The sequence below is a fragment of the Moschus berezovskii genome, chromosome 2, assembly GCF_049115385.1.
Source record: "Moschus berezovskii isolate FMDL1 chromosome 2, NW_MosBer_1.0, whole genome shotgun sequence".
NCBI lineage: Eukaryota > Metazoa > Chordata > Mammalia > Artiodactyla > Moschidae > Moschus > Moschus berezovskii.
In genome coordinates, this window is record NC_142461.1 from 15,288,940 (window position 1) to 15,305,326 (window position 16,387).

At 41.5% G+C, this 16,387-nt stretch overlaps 2 protein-coding genes across 16 annotated transcripts in view; one reads left to right on the forward strand and one right to left on the reverse strand.

Moving 5' to 3' along the window:
* The window catches only part of YARS1 (tyrosyl-tRNA synthetase 1), a 30,900-nt gene extending 28,727 nt beyond the window's left edge, over nt 1–2,173 (reverse strand). The window contains exon 1 of the mRNA XM_055398335.2: nt 1,938–2,173. Within this exon, the coding sequence (XP_055254310.1) occupies nt 1,938–1,994 (57 nt within the window). The 5' untranslated portion in view covers nt 1,995–2,173. The remainder of the gene's footprint in view (nt 1–1,937) is intronic.
* Nucleotides 2,174–2,342: 169 nt separating this feature from the next.
* The window catches only part of S100PBP (S100P binding protein), a 35,897-nt gene continuing 21,852 nt past the window's right edge, over nt 2,343–16,387 (forward strand). For 3 of the 15 annotated variants that reach the window (XM_055397838.2, XM_088844643.1, XM_088844646.1), the window contains exons 1-5: nt 2,343–2,455; nt 8,135–8,251; nt 8,969–9,819; nt 10,523–10,611; nt 12,038–12,141. In XM_055397838.2, coding sequence (XP_055253813.1) covers nt 8,971–9,819; nt 10,523–10,611; nt 12,038–12,141 — 1,042 coding nt within the window. In that variant the 5' untranslated portion in view covers nt 2,343–2,455; nt 8,135–8,251; nt 8,969–8,970. The other 12 variants (XM_088844648.1, XM_088844650.1, XM_055397837.2 and 9 more) reach the window with 11 other exon arrangements.

Here is a 16,387-nt window from a genome sequence, read left to right on the forward strand (position 1 = left end):
GTGTTGTTTCTCCCTAACCTCTCCTTAAGGAGAGAGGCTAGGAAACAAAGAATCTGCCTTAGGTGAAGCATGCAAGAATCTCTGGTTAAGATGAAGTTATGAGAATGGGACTTCTCTGGTTCAGTGGTTGAGACTCCGTGCTTCCACTGCAAGGGATGCGGGTTCAATATCTGGTTGGAAAAGATCCCACATGCTGCGTGGTGTGGACAAAATAAAAGATCAAGTTATGAGTGAAAATAACTCAAAGGTCCATCAACTGACAAACGGAGAAATAAAATGTAGTATATTCATGTAAAAGTAGTATTAGTCGCTCAACTGTGTCCAACTCTTTGTGACCCCCAAGGACTGTAGCTTGCCAGGCACCTCTGTCCATGGAATTCTCCAGGCAAGAATACTGGGGTGGGTTACCATTCCCTTCTCCAGGGGATCTTTCCGATCCAGGAATCCAACATATAATGGGATATTATTCAGCAGTAATCAGGAACAGAGTTCCAGTAAGTGTAACAACATGGATGAAACATGAAAACATTAAGCTTAGTGAAAGAAGCTAGACATAAAAGTCCATATATTGTGATTCCATGTATAGGAAATGTCTAGAATAGGCAAATTAGAGACAGAAAGATTAGTGGTTCCCTAGGACTGGGGAGAGGCGAAGAATGAACAGTGATTAGTAATGGGTACAGGCTATTTTTGATGATGAAAATGCTCTGCAATTAAATAATGATGATAATTGAACACCATGTGACTACATCAAAACCCACTGACCCACACAGTTTAAAAGGGTGGATTTTATGGTATGTGAATCGTATCTTATAAAAAGAGAAAAGCAAGCTACTGCTTTCAGAATAAACCCCACTGTCAAACATTGCCTACAACACCCTCATGACCCGGTCCTTGCCTGCTCCTCCTAAACAAACTAGTAAAATGTACCATATGTCAGATCGTGAGAAATAACAAAAAAAGGTAGAGTAAGGGATGAGGCAGTTTTGGTGGCAGGGGTTCGTTATTTAAATAAAGGCCACAGATGATGTGACAACAGAGGCCTGAGAGAGTCAAGAGAATGAGCAATGTAAATATTTTCTAAGTGCTTGATCTGCACTTTGCTTCCTTTACTCCAGCCAACTTAGCCTTCTCTCAGAACCACAGAGTTCTCTCTCCCCTCTGGCTCTTGACCTGGGTTTCCTCTACCTGACACGTTTTTAACCCCCATTATCCTGGTTAACTGGAGAAGGAAATGGCAACCCACTCCAGTGTTCTTGCCTGGAGAATCCCAGGGACGGGCGAGCCTGGTGGGCTGCCGTCTAAGGGGTCACACAGAGTCGGACACGACTGAAGTGACTTAGAAGCAGCAGCAGCATCCTGGTTAACTTTTACTACTGCAGTTTCTGGAACCAGCAGGACATAGGTGAAGTGAAGAGGTGATCCGTATCCCTCAGGGCAGTTTAGAGGTTATTTCTCAGCCTTCCCTGAACACTCGCCTCAGCCTTCCCTGAACACTCTCCGCGTCTTCCTCCTAACTTCCTTTCAATAAAGATCTTCGCGTTAAGCACCTTTCAGTACTATTTTCGACGTAATTAAATGTATGGACCCTGTGTCCTTGCAAACGTCTGATTTCCTCCAGACATGCTCTGGGAGGGTAGGGTCCTGACTTACCCCCCCAGCACCTTAGCACCGCACCCGGCACATAATAGGGTGGGTGGGGTGGATTCAAAGCCTGGCTCAACAAAAGTAATGGCACCCAGGAGGTGAGACTACTGTGATTTCTGTAGTAATGGATTGACTGACAGACCCGCAGCAAGGACTGCAATCTCTCTCTGAGCTGCCTCGGCGCGGAATCCCGTGTCCCATACACTTATGACCCCGTAAAAGGTGCTAAGGATCACTTGCACCTCCGGCCCCCAGTCCCCAACCACGCACTTTCAACCCCGAGGCCCGACCTGCAGGTTCCGGGTGATAAGGTTTAGCTTCTCTTCAGGGCTCAGAGAGTCCCCCATGGCTCTGTCGCTGCCGTCTCCAACGGTTAGCCCGGCACCCGGGCCCCTTTCTCGGTCGCAGCCGCCGCCGCCGCCGCCGCCGCCGCGTGCCGGAAACTGTCACGCGGGGCCAGGTTAGGTTGCATCAGCTGAACCCGTCGCTCGGCTTGATCCGCCGGCACCCTTCTCCGCCTACCGGCAGCCAGGAACAGCCAAGTGTCGAGCGGGTCGATGAGACGGAAAGGGGTGGAGCCCGTAGGTGGGTGGGGTAGGCGGTGTGGAGGGCGGGGTTTCGGCGCCTGCGCCGGGCACAGCCTTCTGAGAGGCGGGGCGGTTTCCTGCCAATCATTGCCTCTTTGCCCTCCCCCAGGCGCTGGCCCGGCAGCCTCGGGGTGGGGGAGGTCTGGGAGGGGGCGATAAGATGGCGCAGGGGGCGGAGTGAGGCGCAGTCGTTCGCCTAGGCTTTGGCCCGGCTTCCGGAGGTGAACAGCTGAGGGAGGAGTGGGGGTCGGCGAGCCTTGGCTGGGAGGGGGAGGGGGGCGCCTGTTGCTTCTCCAGAGGGCCGCGCACGCCGTCCGCCCCGTTGAGGGGTTGAGGCCCTCACCCTGCTGGGAGAAGGGCTCGTTTTCGTTTCTGAGGTGATGGCGGCGGGAGGGGGGAGTGTCTGTGCCTCCCCCCATTCACGTCGGCGGACGATAGCTGCCCCTCACCCTGCACAGGCAAAGGGTGCCGTCTGGTTACCCGAGAGGGGCGAACGACGTCCGTTTTCTGTGCCCGGTGGGGGTGGGGACTGGAGGCGGCGGTGGGGGTTGCCTCTGCCCCCTGCCCCAAGGTGGGGAGGGTGTTGCTAGGCAAAAATCGCTGTCTTTCCGGCCGCGCCTTGCAGGCGGGTAGGCAGCGGAGAGAGGCTGGCCCGCCCCAGGGGAGAGCGGAGGTGTGGGACGGGCAGCCATCCGCAGGGTGAGGGTGTACCGCGCCGCTCTGTTGAGGTGCTGCTTTGGCTCCTGCTGGGGGAGGAATGGGGAGCAAGCCCCGAGCTGCTCCCGCCTTCCGCGGAGAGGCGGGAATTCTTGGTTTTTGGGGAGGAGGGAAGTGCGAAGGCCCTGCCCGCAGGGCAGTGCAGTACGGCGGCTATAGAGCTTCTAAGGGAGAGCTGGGGGCGGCCAAGCCGTATCCTAAATTGGGAGAATTGCGATTAAGCACTCGAGGATCGGAGGTGCCACCAGTCCTTCCAGGGCAGGAGAGCGGGCACTTGGCACCGCCGGGTGGGCCCGGGAGAGGAAGTGATTGAATTGCCCATCTGCTGCCCCAACCTGATTTCCAGTTTGATGGATTTGTTAGAGGCTTCAGACTTTAGCAATCCTTTCTAAATCATTTAAAAAAACATTTTCTTTTTAAAAAGAAACCTGTTGCCTCGGCTGAGTAGTATTTGGTTTCTGTGGGAGGAAAGTCCTGGCACCCTTATCTAAGTGAGCCGTTACCTAAAGCAGAGATTTGCAGCCCGAGTTGTTTTTCTTTCCTGCAGTGTCTACAGTTAACCTCAAAGGGAGTTGCAGAATTCTTACAGATAATTGCAGTTCAGTTTAATTTGGCTTAAACTTTATGCCCGTTTCATGGAGTGATAAAGGCTACCGAGTGTCTTTAATGCTGTATGTCTCACACGTATTGCACATAGGAAAGGTTGGAAATCAAAGCTGAAAGATCAGTGGATCTTTTGGAAATAATCCTTGCCCTTGGCCAAACCTGTCAGATCCATCTTGGTAATGGTCTTGGTTTTAGAGCCTTGAAAGAGGGTTATGAGGTTGTGTTTGGTGTTGAAGTTTTAGTGGCCTGAATAATATAAGGCTTTGTGTTTTAAGGCAGTAGGTTTTCTTAGGTACGATAAAAATAGAAAGGGAGCTGGTTTCTGAGGTTGCAACCAGGTTAGAGAACAGAGCGAGGGGGTGGTAAACTGCAGTGTGAAGGAGGGGGTGGACAGATGAGAGAGACATGGAAGGACAGAATAGGGTCACAGAGAATTAAGAGAGAAACGGGAGATGGGAAATATATTTTTCCGCTAAAAATACGATTTTCATATTTAATTTTAATCTTTTTTTTTTTTGGTGGTGGTGGCATGTGGGATCTTAGTTTCCTAATCAGGGTTTGAACCCCGAGCCCCCTGCTTTAGGAGCACGGAGTCTTAACCACTGGATTGCTAAGGAAGTCCCAGGATCTTCATATTTGAGATTACTACAAAGCAAATGCCAGGAAAGGCAGGTGATGGTAGAATGGCAGACAGGCAAATACTAAGTCCGTTTTTGTGGAACTTCACTTTATTATTTTTTACATTGTGCCTGTAGTATGCTAAGTGCTTTTGTATTCATAATCTCATTTATAATTCTTAAAATGACCTTAAAGGTAGGTACTATGATGGTCCCTCTTTTACTTGAGAGGACATTTGAAACTTCAAAATGTAATCATTGTTTCCCCACTGGCTTCTTAATTTTAAAATGGTTTTATTATTAAATATTTCAAGCATATAAAAGTTAGAGTTATACCATATAACATAATAATGAATACTATTAAACCCCCACTCAGCTTTATTGGTTTAGGTCTTTTCCTGTTAGTGATTTTTAAAGAAATAAAACATTAGAAAAAGAATTGAAGCTACTCATGCCCCCTTACCATTCCTCTTCCCTCCTCACCACCAGAGGTAATCACTGTCTTGAAGTTGCATGTTTTTATAATTTTATAATACATCCATGTTTGTATCCATACACAGTTTACGTTATTGTTTCTTTAGCAAATTGCAAGAAAAAAAAAACATGGGAAATCTGTAGTTTAAAATACAGGATTTATCAGCCAGCTTTAATGTATGGACCTTATTTGCATACTATTTTTTTTTTTTAATATGACATTTTAAAAATAGCTGGAAATACGAACTGGATATTTTATGATAAGGAATTCTTGTTATTTACAGATGAAATGATGTGATGCCTGGGATTTGCTTCAAAATAATCTGGTAAAGGGGAAAGTGGATGGGGCAAGGTTAGCAATGGGTTGATAGTTGTTGGGGCTGGGCGATGGGTGTGTGGATATTCATTATTACGTTGTTTTTGCATATGTTTTCAATTATAATAAAAAATTTTTTTAATGAGGTAGTAAAATTGTGAAGAGAATGATTTGTGCAAGTTAAATATATGTTTGTGGTATTGTTTTGCATGCTAAGAGCATGCAAATTTAGAGCAAAGTTAGACCTATTGGAGCATTCTGTACAGAAAGCTCAGAAGAACTGGCTCTGTGTCTCTAGATGTCATGTGGCATAGGAATTGATGCTTTCAGTGGCTATGGAGACTATTGGTCCTGTGTGTGCACAGTAAAGTTAGCAAGTAATGATTTTTTTTTCCATTGAGGTTTGACCACATTCACAGGTCATATCTTCCTTCTTCCATTCCACTTGGGAAATCAAGTGGAGCCTGTGCATAATACAGTGGCTTAAATTATTTTTGCCAAGGGACTAAAAGCCCTCTTTGATGTCTGCATCCTTCATAGTATATTAGAGAGTGTACTGAATGTAGAAGATTGCTATTTGCTGACTGACTCTGGGCAAGTCTATCACAAGGATGGTAGAAAAAGCAGGAAAAAACATTGCCTTTGAAATTAGACTTGGGTTTGGATCCTTGTTCTAGCATATTAGCTCTGTATACTCGGTATATTAAATACCTCTGAACTTTAGTTTCCCAAGAGTGAAAATGTATTGAATTCTTCATTTGGTTAAGCAAGTGCTTGGACTAGACCCTTTGTTTTTTGTTTTTTTTGACTATATCGTACAATACGTGGGATCCCATGCTCCCTGCAGTGGAAGCCCCCTGCAGTGGAAGCGCAGAATCCTTACCTAACTGGACTGCCTGGGAACTCCCAGGACTAGACTTTTGAAAGGAGTAGGAGAGTGGTGGTAGTGACTCAGAGCTTCTCAGAAAGTGGCTACTTAACCCCAGTGTCTGTCATACTTGTGCTTGACAAGCACAAACTTTATTAAGTAAAGGAAACATTTTTCAAAAGTAAACCTTTCTTCTACTGCTGCCCAAAGAAATAACTTTCCTCTGTAACCCAGTCACTGGGCAGAGAAATTACTTTTTTCTTCATAGAGACACCTGCTTCAGTGCCTAGAGTGTGTGTTCAGTCACTCAGTTGTGTCCAGCTGTTTGTGGCCCCATGACCTGTAGCCCACCAGGCTCCTCTGTTCATGAGATTTCCCAGTCAAGAATACTGGAGTGGGTTGCCATTTCCTACTCCAGGGGATTTTCCTGACTCAAGGATCCAACCAGCATCTCTCTCTTGCATCTCCTGCATAGGCAGGCAGATTCTTTACCCCTAGTACTCTTGCCTAGAAAATCCCATGGACGGAGGAGCCTGGTAGGCTGCAGTCCATGGGGTCTCTACGAGTCAGACATGACTGAGCAACTTCACTTTCCCTTTTCACTTTCACACATTGGAGAAGGAAATGGCAACCCACTCCAGTGTTCTTGCCTGGAGAATCCCAGGGACGGGGGAGCCTGGTGGGCTGCCGTCTATGGGGTCACACAGAGTCGGACACGACTGAAGTGACTTAGCAGCAGCAGCAGCAGCACCACTTGGGAAGCTGAGTGCCTAGAACTCTTCCACGATTGCTGAAAAATTGGTAAAATAAAAAGTGATAGCAATTCTTAAGTTTAACTATAACAGTTTAGTTTCTTTGATAAGACCTGTGTTATAGAGTTACATGAGTTAGAGTTGTAAAATGTGTCTCACGGTGCATAGTTTATAGTATAGGTGCTTAATAGTTTTTCCCCTTTTGTCCCATTTGTCTCATTTCTAAGATGAGCATGGTTTTTGTTTTTTTTTTTTTTTTAAATTTTCCCCTGTTTTATTGAGATATAATTCCAATATAACAATGTATTAGTTTGGGGCTTCCCTGGCGGATCAGTCGGTAAAGAATCTGCCTGTAATGCAGGAGACCGGGGTTCAATCCCTGGGTTGGGAAGATCCCCTGGAGAAGGAAATGGCAACCCACTCCAGTATTCTTGCCTGGAGAATTCCATGGATAGAGGAGTCTGGTGGGCTACAATCCATGGGGTTGCAAAAAGTCAGACAGGACTGAGTGACTAACATTGTATTAGTTTAAGGTATACAACATGACTTGACATATGCATATAATGCAAGATGATTGCAACAATGAGTTTAATTAACATACATTACTTCACATAGTTCTCTAGTACTTTATTGCCCATACCATTTTGTATTTTCTTATATTGGTGCATAACTTGAGTGTTGTCTCTGTTGGAAGATTATACATTCCTTAAGGGTGGAATCCATATTTTTACTTATTAGAAATCATATAGAGACATACTATCTAACTCCGTCATGTGTGTTGATAGTAACTCAGAAAACGTTTTCTGAAAGAATGCATGGACCAAAACTAAAATTCAGAGAGGGAAGTGGGGTGGGGAAGAATTTACAGTTAAAAGGCTATAAGAATTTTCCAAATTTTCTATCACTTTTGCCATCTAGAAAATAGAGATCAGGTCCATCATTAGTTACCTAAGTATATATAAATATCAAGTAAAATAGCGAAGTCTCTCCTTGTCCCTCTCTCGATGCCCCTGCAGGTTATTATAATCATCACTTTTGTGTTGTATTTTTCTGACCTGTTCTTTGTGTTTATGTATGTATTGAAAATGAGGTTTTTGTATATATGGTCACGGCTACAACTTTTTTCTCTTGGTGGAATCTTAGACATCACCTAATCCCAGTTCTCTATCCCATCCATATTTTTTAAATGAGGAAACAAGTCCCTGGTTAAATGGCTTGCCCAAATTATCACAACTAGTTAGTGATAGAACCAGGGACTGTAGCCCAGGTCTTTAGACTCTCAAGACCGTGTTCATCCTACTAGAGCAAATGATATTCTTAAGAAAGTATAAATTGTTGGGAGGAAGGAAACTAGTTCCTTAAGTTGCATAATTTTCCTCTAAAAGATTTTTCTTTGATGTTCTTGACTCAGAATCCAACTTTGTGGTATTTTAAAAAATATCAAGATTGAAATTAATAGATGGAGCACCTTAAAGCATAATGCAGTTGACTTTGTAATTAGCAGAGTTGAAAGTGATGAGAAGATCCTCTAATTTTCTTTGTGCCTGCAGGAAGGTGGGAGTCAATCATTTTGACAAGTCTCCCGAAAGGAACAGCTAGCAGGAGCTGAACCCTTTTTCCATTTGATCTCGTGGCAAAGGCAGAGATCACACCAGCAGCTCCACACAGTATGAAAGACATTTTTTTTTCTTCTTGTGTACATAAAGTTGGTTGTTTTTAAATTTCAAAAGTAATATGTGTGTGTTTTCTAAAAAGTATACACTGTGAAAATCCAAACATTTTATATATATGTATTCGTTTTGTTTTATGTTACAGATATTATTCCAGTGATAGTACATACAGATCTACTTCATTGTTTTTAAATAATTGTAAAGTATTCCATAAGATGAATGTACCATAATTTTAGTGAACAGTTCTGGTGATGGACATCTAGGTTGTTTCCAATATTTGGATATTCTGAATAATGCTGCTCTGAACACCTTTATAACTGTATCTGTGTGCCTTTGTACAGGTATTTCTGCAAGGTAAATTTCCAGAAGTGAAATTGCTGAGTCAGATGCTATGGCCAAATTACTATCCACAAAATATTGTACTGACTTATACTCTCACTGTTAGTATGTGAGAATCCTTGTTTCTCACATTCTCACCAAAATAGATTATCGTGTCGTTTTAACTTTTGCCACTTTGATAGGAAAAAAAAAATCTCATTGTTCTGATACCTATTTCCATGATTCTGGTAAAGTTAAATATCTTAAAACTTTCTCGTGTTACAAATCATAGTGCAAAGAATTTGAAATACTAAGACACCATAACTCTCTAAAGCAGATTGGAGTTGATAAAAGGGTATTTCCTGTTCTCAGTGAAACTGCCTCTTATTTCTCCAGATATGATGTGCTCACTAGTGCCCTCTGAACAGTCTTCTGGTACCTCTCTCTTGCCTAAAGACAATGCTCCTTTTTCTTGGAGTTCCTTGGATGAGGATGAATTGGATGACTCCTTGCTGGAGCTATCTGATGGAGAAGATGATGGCCATTTCAGTTTCACAGAGGAACAGATTCAGGAACTCTTGAAGGATGATGACCTATCAAATGAGCACTTTCCTAGGGGAGGAGGGTTGACTAATGATGACAGCAGGAATGTTGAGAAGGGAGAGAAAGGGAGTCAAATTCCACTTGACACTCCCCAAGAGAAAGATTCACCGTACAACATGGGACCAGAAGCTGAGACCCCTGACACATTCAAACTACCTCAACTAACTACATCAGTTGGTCATGGACCAACTCCTACTAAACCGTTGAACAGACGCTTTGCACTAGAAAAGAATCTTATAAAAGTTACAGTTGCACCATTTGATCCAACAGTTTGTGATGTTGTACTTGATAAGGACAAGACTTATGTGTCCAAAGTTACATCCAGAGTTACCGAAAAACCCTCCTCCCTTGGGGAAGAGATGAGAGAAGATGATCTTAGCCCAAATGAGAGCACACTTTGCACAGAATCTGAAGGGATCAGCCCCAATAACTCTGCCTATGATGGGCCCCCACTCCCTTCTTCAAACAATAATTTTCAGCATACTGTCTCTGATAAAAATATGTCAGACAGTAAGAAACCTACGCCTGTATTCTCTCAGATCTTGGACCATTCAGAGACTCCTAATACAGGGCCATCCTGGAGAAATGGATCATATAAATCAAGTTTTGAAATGAAGTTACCAGTTTCCAGTTCATCAAGCAAGGTAAGTATGTTTTTCAAGGTGAAGAGAGGAATGAAACTATATAACAGAGCTTTTTATTCAAATAAATTGGGGTTTGAAGCCTAACTAGCACTGTGTCCCTGGGCAAATTATTTAGCTTCTCTGTTTCCTCACAATTTCTTATCCATAAATTGGAGTAAGTAGTACTCCAGTACTCTTGCCTAGAAAATCCCATGGATGGAGGAGCCTGGTAGGCTGCAGTCCATGGGGTCGCTAAGGGTTGGACACGACTGAGCAACTTCACTTTCACTTTTCACTTTCATGCATTGGGGAAGGAAATGGCAACCCACTCCAGTGTTCTTGCCTGGAGAATCCCAGGGATGGGGGATCCTGGTGGGCTTCCGTCTATGGGGTCACACAGAGTCGGACACGACTAAAGTAACTTAGCAGCAGCAGCAGCAGCAGTACTTTTTAGTATATTTAAAATTAATTAATATATTTATAGTAACTGGTATATAAAATTAACCATTTACTGAATAAGGTGATGATTTTACTCTACTTTGTTTTCCTGAGATTACCATCATTATCTCATTTAAAGCACCTGTGTTAGTACCTGGTACAGTAAAGTTCACAAGTATGCTTGTGTAACCTTTAGTTCAAGAATATTTCCGTAAGTAATATTTTCAGTTATTTTCTTATAACTAAGGCCATCTTTCTGTCTTCATTCCTTCTGCTCTGAAAAAAGCAGGATGTTCTTGACAAGGATTCTGGGAAGCTAAAGGTCCATGAAAAAAGACTAGGCAAAGTCATTCCTGTTCTGCAAGCCAAAACAAGGTAAGGATATAGTGAAATATTCTGGTTTCTGTTGGTTCTGTTCAATTGCTTTCTTCCTCTCCTGAGTTTCTCCTTAGTGTGGGAAAAAAGCCCTGCGCCACGAGTAAGCATACTTGAAGTTCTGGGACTACCAATAACTGTGACCTTGGACAAGTCAAATACTCCCTGACCTCAGTTTCTTTGTCAATAAAATGAGGCAAATGATGCATTCTCTGCTCCCTCATAGGGTTATTATTTAAGAAGAAAAAAGACTTTAGTGAAAGCACTGTATAAATGTAAGATTTCTTTTGCTATGTGTGGGGAAGCCTGGTCACAGGCATAGAAAGTTAGAATAATTTTAACAAAAATGGTAAGATACGTCTATCTAGAAAGTCATTTAAACATTTCTCCCAACTTGCATATATCTGTCCTTGGTGAAAAAATTTTATAGAGGTTGCAGATTTGGGTTACCTTTTCAGTCTACTCTCTTGTTGCCAGGAGATGGCAGTATCTCTACATGGGCCTTTTCAGCTAGCAAAGCTATTTTTTTAGGTTATGTCATATGTGCTTCCGTACAGTGAGATTCTTTTTAAAAATTTGATTACCGATATTAAATTTTTTCAGTAGTACAGATAAAGCTAAAGTCCTTTGACTATAGCTCCCTAATCCCAGTTTTCTAGGTTTTTTCTCTTTGTTTTGTTTGGGTTACTTCAAGGAGCTTTGTGAGTTGCATACAATGAAAATTATACCAAGGTACACAAGTCAGGCTACTGGGAGCAGTAGTAAATTCATGATCTCATCCACAGACACTCAGTACAGTGTAATCAGCATGAGCAAAGGCCAGAAGTTGTTCGTGCCAAGGTCACCAATATTTTAATTGCCAGTTCTAGCTGATTATTTTTAGTCTTTATCTTACTCAATTTTTGTGTGACTCTATGAAGTTAGTTATTTCCTTACTAACCTTGAATTAACTCAAAATGCTTTCTCTCTCTGTGGAGTAGGTAGTCCTCACTTTGTGATGCCTTGTTAACAGGAGGTTGTATCTTTTTTCCTCAGCTTTGTACTTGATTGCAGATTTGCATTACGTGACTAACATTGTCTTTTGTCATTGCATCTTAGTGTTTTGAGAGTTAGTTGTTCTAATCCATCGCTTCCTTGGTGGCTCAGATGGTAAAGAATCCACCTGCAATGCGGAGGCCTGGGTTTGATCCCTGGTTTGGGAAGATCCCCTGGAGGAGTGCGTGGCAACCCACTCCAGTATTCTTGCCTCAAGAATCCCCATGGACAAAAGAGCCTGGTGGGATACAGTCCATGGGGTTGCAAAGAGTTGGACACAACTGAGCAACTAAGCACACACAACCCATCAACAGTATATGACTTCTCTGTACAAAGCACTATACTCATGGTTCTAACTGATTGTTTTTCTTCCTGGTTTGCTTTGTTAAAGGACTAATGTTCCGAAGTTTTCACCGTCAGACCTAGAAAAGCAGAAGCAAAGTTATCTCAGGAATGTCATTGCTCATATAGAAGACCCAGTGGATTCAAACCAAGGTAACATGGTGACCAAAGAATGGCCTGTAAAAAATATGATGAGACTTTTTTATTCCAGTGTGATATAGCTTAAACTGGGAGATTGTCTTGAATTTTTGTAAGTTGGTGAGAAAGATAATTTCCTTATTCAAAGGTTTTCACTTTAAGGGATTGCCTAACCAGATAATCCTCAAACTTGTTTGGCTAGCTAGTATTACAGAGGCGTCCAAGGAGACTCATACCAGTACATGAAAAGAGTCTCCCCCATGGTTGAGGTCTATAACCAGACATTTTTTGTCTGGGATTTTTTTTGCTTCGGATTTTTTTGGTCTGAAAAATAGTAGAAATGACAACCAGGCACTGCTTAGTAATCATTGGGTTTGTTTTTTTTTTTAAATTTTATCCCTGTTGCCTTCAGCATTTAAAAGTAAAAAGCAGGTATTTTGGATACCATCTTGCATCTTGGCATCTGAATAAAAGCTCTTGGAAAGGTTGACTACTGTTCAGATTCTTCAGTCTGAGTTTTTCCCAGTCGATTAAAAGCTGTTGCAAACCAAAATGGCTAGATTCTTTCTCCAGGCCTCAAGAGACTATAGTTCATGTTTTTGTTCATCCTAAACTAGTTGATGGGAAGACTCCTAAAGGGACGCTTGTAAATTATACTGAAGGTGTGGAGGTTAGAAAATACTAATGAAAGAATTGCTTCTCAAAGAGATGAGTTCGTATTCTATCACCTTAGCTTCTTTCTCTATTCATTCAGTACAGTTTCCTCAGGTACTTTCAGTAGTGCTCAGTTTGAAGATAAGGGATTGAAAATGTAGAGAGTAAGGTGGGTCTTGGACTCTGGGAATTGATAGTCCAGAGAAAGAAAACATAGTTATACTGCAGTATTGGTTAGTGTTCCAATATAACTAAATGAAGTGCAGTAGGAGCCGGGAAGGAGTTTGTGTTTGGGAAAGGATGTCCTAAGCAGCCTCTACACAGAAGATAATTTAGTTCAGTTACTCTGAGATCTATTGTAAATCATTAGGGAGGATTTTAGGAGGATTTTTGGCCAAAGATCCAAGGAGAACTCTCCTTTCTTTGACAAATCTTGAATTACTTCGTAGTTTTTTCTTTTCTGTTTTATAAGGCTATGAGCTAAAGGTTGAGAACTCTGAGATATCAGCCAGAAGAATTTTTACTCCAGGTTCTTTTATGTTTCTCCTCCGATTTCATTAAGCAATCAAATGCACTTGTACTGATTGCTTGGCCCTCTACTTGTGAGACAGAGAAGGCAATGGCAAGCCACTCCAGTACTCTTGCCTAGAAAATCGCATGGATGGAGGAGCCTGGTAGGCTGCAGTCCGTGGTGTCTCTATGGGTCGGACACGACTGAGCGACTTCACTTTCACTTTTCACTTTCACACATTGGAGAAGGAAATGGCAACCCACTCCAGTGTTCTTGCCTGGAGAATCCCAGGGATGGGGGAGCCTGGTGGGCTTCCATCTATAAGGTCACACAGAGTCGGACACGACTGAAGTGACTTAGCAGCAGCAGCAGCTACTTGTGAGATCCCTTTGCTTGAGCTAAAAGGATGTGTGAAACTAGAGACAACCCCACCCCACCCCTGTCACCTCCACCCCTGCTGTCATTAAAGGGGCAGATTAAAAGTAGTTCATCTATATTCAGCCTCTGTGGAAGAGACTTGATCGTTGCTCCCCTCTCTAAGGTGAGTTACTTTCCTTCATATCTTAGGTAGTTGACAATGATAATATCCAGTCACATTTTCCTTTCTTATTTGGGGCATTTAAAAAGAAAATTTCTTGGGAAGAGCAATGAGTAGCTGCTCATATTACTGTATCTTTTCCAATCTCTTCCTCATTCAGCAATCCCTCTTCCATTTTATCACAGCAATCTATATCCCATAAGGAACAACTAGAATAACTAAGAAGTCAGTTGCTTTAATGATTCCTGGGAGAACAAAGTCTGGTCTAGAGTTAACATCTGGGTTCATACCTAGCACCACTGCTTACTGACTTTGTGACCTTGAGCCAGTAGAAAGTCAGTTTTCTCATTTATAAGGTGAAGAGAACAGTGAAGCTTAATTGACATGAAAATTATACGTGTAAGTAGTAGTAGAATACATAGAACAGTACCTTGCCATGGCAAGTTTATTGAATATTTAGTATTATTCGCAAGAAATTGTGTCTTCTCATACTGAAGTTTTTATAGGTAAAATAATGTGATGTCAGGTATTTGTTTTTAAATCTAAAAAACAAAATAATATAAAAAACTCAATCTGAAAAATTAGAGAAAACAGCTTTACAAAAATGTTGGTAAATGAAGCCCAATGGGTGATTGAGGGTGAGGGTGCTTATTATATGCTATTCTCTACTTTTGTGTATATTTGAAATTTTCCATAATAAAAGGTTTTTTTTTTAAAGTGTATGTTTTAGGGAATTTCTTTTTTGACATCTAAGAATTTTCAACATTACCAGCTACTCTAAAACCTTCATAGGCCTCCAGTGTTTTCTTCTGCCTTCCAGAAACCCAGTGTGATACTAAATTCTGTGTCACTTTCCACATCTCAATAATTTAAAGATTTTATATATCATATTGCATGGGGGATATGGTCATATTCTTTCTCTCCTTTCTTTGTGTATGAATTACTGGGCAGCCGGAAACAAAGAGAAGGAGCAGAGCACCTCCTGCCCTTTTTGAGATGTTTAGTGCTATTTACCTTGGAAGAGTTTAACTCTTCAGGCTCCTTATTAGACACAGAGAAATAATAGGGGGCAGATTCAAAATTAGTTCCTATCAGTTCAATATGAACCCTCTGCATTAGGTTAAATCATCTTTTTCAGTTTATCAGTAATTTGTATATTATTGATACAGAATATAATAATTAAATCACCCTTCAACTCCATTATTATAATATAGGTATAATCTCTTTTTAGTTTAGTGCCACATGGGTCGTTAATAGCATTTACAAAGAAATACCTACCACTTCCTTTCTGTCATCCCCGCTAACAGATAACTTTATATTAGATTATAAATTCTTAGAGTTGGAAAGTACCATTCAGTTCAGTTCAGTTCAGTCGCTCAGTTGTGTCCGACTCTCCGCGATCCCATGAATCACAGCATGCCAGGCTTTCCTGTCCATCACCAACTCCCAGAGTTCACTCAAACTCATGTCCACAGAGTCGGTGATGCCATCCAGCCATCTCATTCTCGGACATCCCTTTCTCCTCCCGCCCCCAACCTTTCCCAGCATCATTAAGATCTCCTTAATCTCCTACCATGTAAATCTATGCCATATATCTTTGCCAAAAGATTATTAAGCCGTTGCTTAGTGTCTAATAGTGCAGAACTCATTACCTCATGAAGCAGGCCGTTTATTGCTTGGAAAATTCTTTTTTTTTGCTGTACACCTAAAACTTAACACAACATATATTTAAGGACCTTTCCATATTAAATATCTCAAAGGGTTTTTAATGATTAAAAGAATCATATAATTATTCCATCTTGATAAATTAGGTTATGTCCATTTTCATTAGTAATGCTGCAGTGAACATTCTGGTTCATAAATGTTTATGTACAACTCTTATTTCTATAGGATGAATGCCTAGAAGTGGAATTGCTGGGTAAAGTATATAAACATTTTTAAAACTTTTGTTAAATGTTACCAGATTGTCCTGCCCCAAAAACTAGTATTAATTTTTACCACCAATTTGATAAGTAAATTTTAACATTTTATTTTAATAATTAGTGAGGTTAAACATTTTCACATGTTTTTTGGTAATTTATATTTAATCATAATTCCTTAAAATTATCTAATATCTAGTCTGTATTCCAGTTTTCCAAAAAATGTCTTATAAAGTGTTCAAGCAGGATCTAATCAAGGATCATGTGTTTGGTTATCGTCTCCTTAGTCTCTCATAATCTAGGTCACTTGTTTTGTAGATTGTCCCTCCTGAATTGTGTCTGATTGTTTCCTTGTGGTGGTGTTTAACTTGTTCCTCCATCCACTGTATTTCCTGTAAATTGGAAGTTGGGCCTAGAGGAGGGATTAGATTCAGGTTAAGCATTTAAGATAAGCTGGAATAATTCATAGATACCATTGTGTATACATCCTGTATCAAGTAAGGAGGCACCATCTAATGACAGATTGGTCCACTAATAGAGATACTAAGTTTGATCATTTTGTTAAATGTTCACTGCTACATCTTTCCATTTGAAGGTACATTTTCCCCTTTGTAATTAGTAAATTACCTTGGGGGTGAT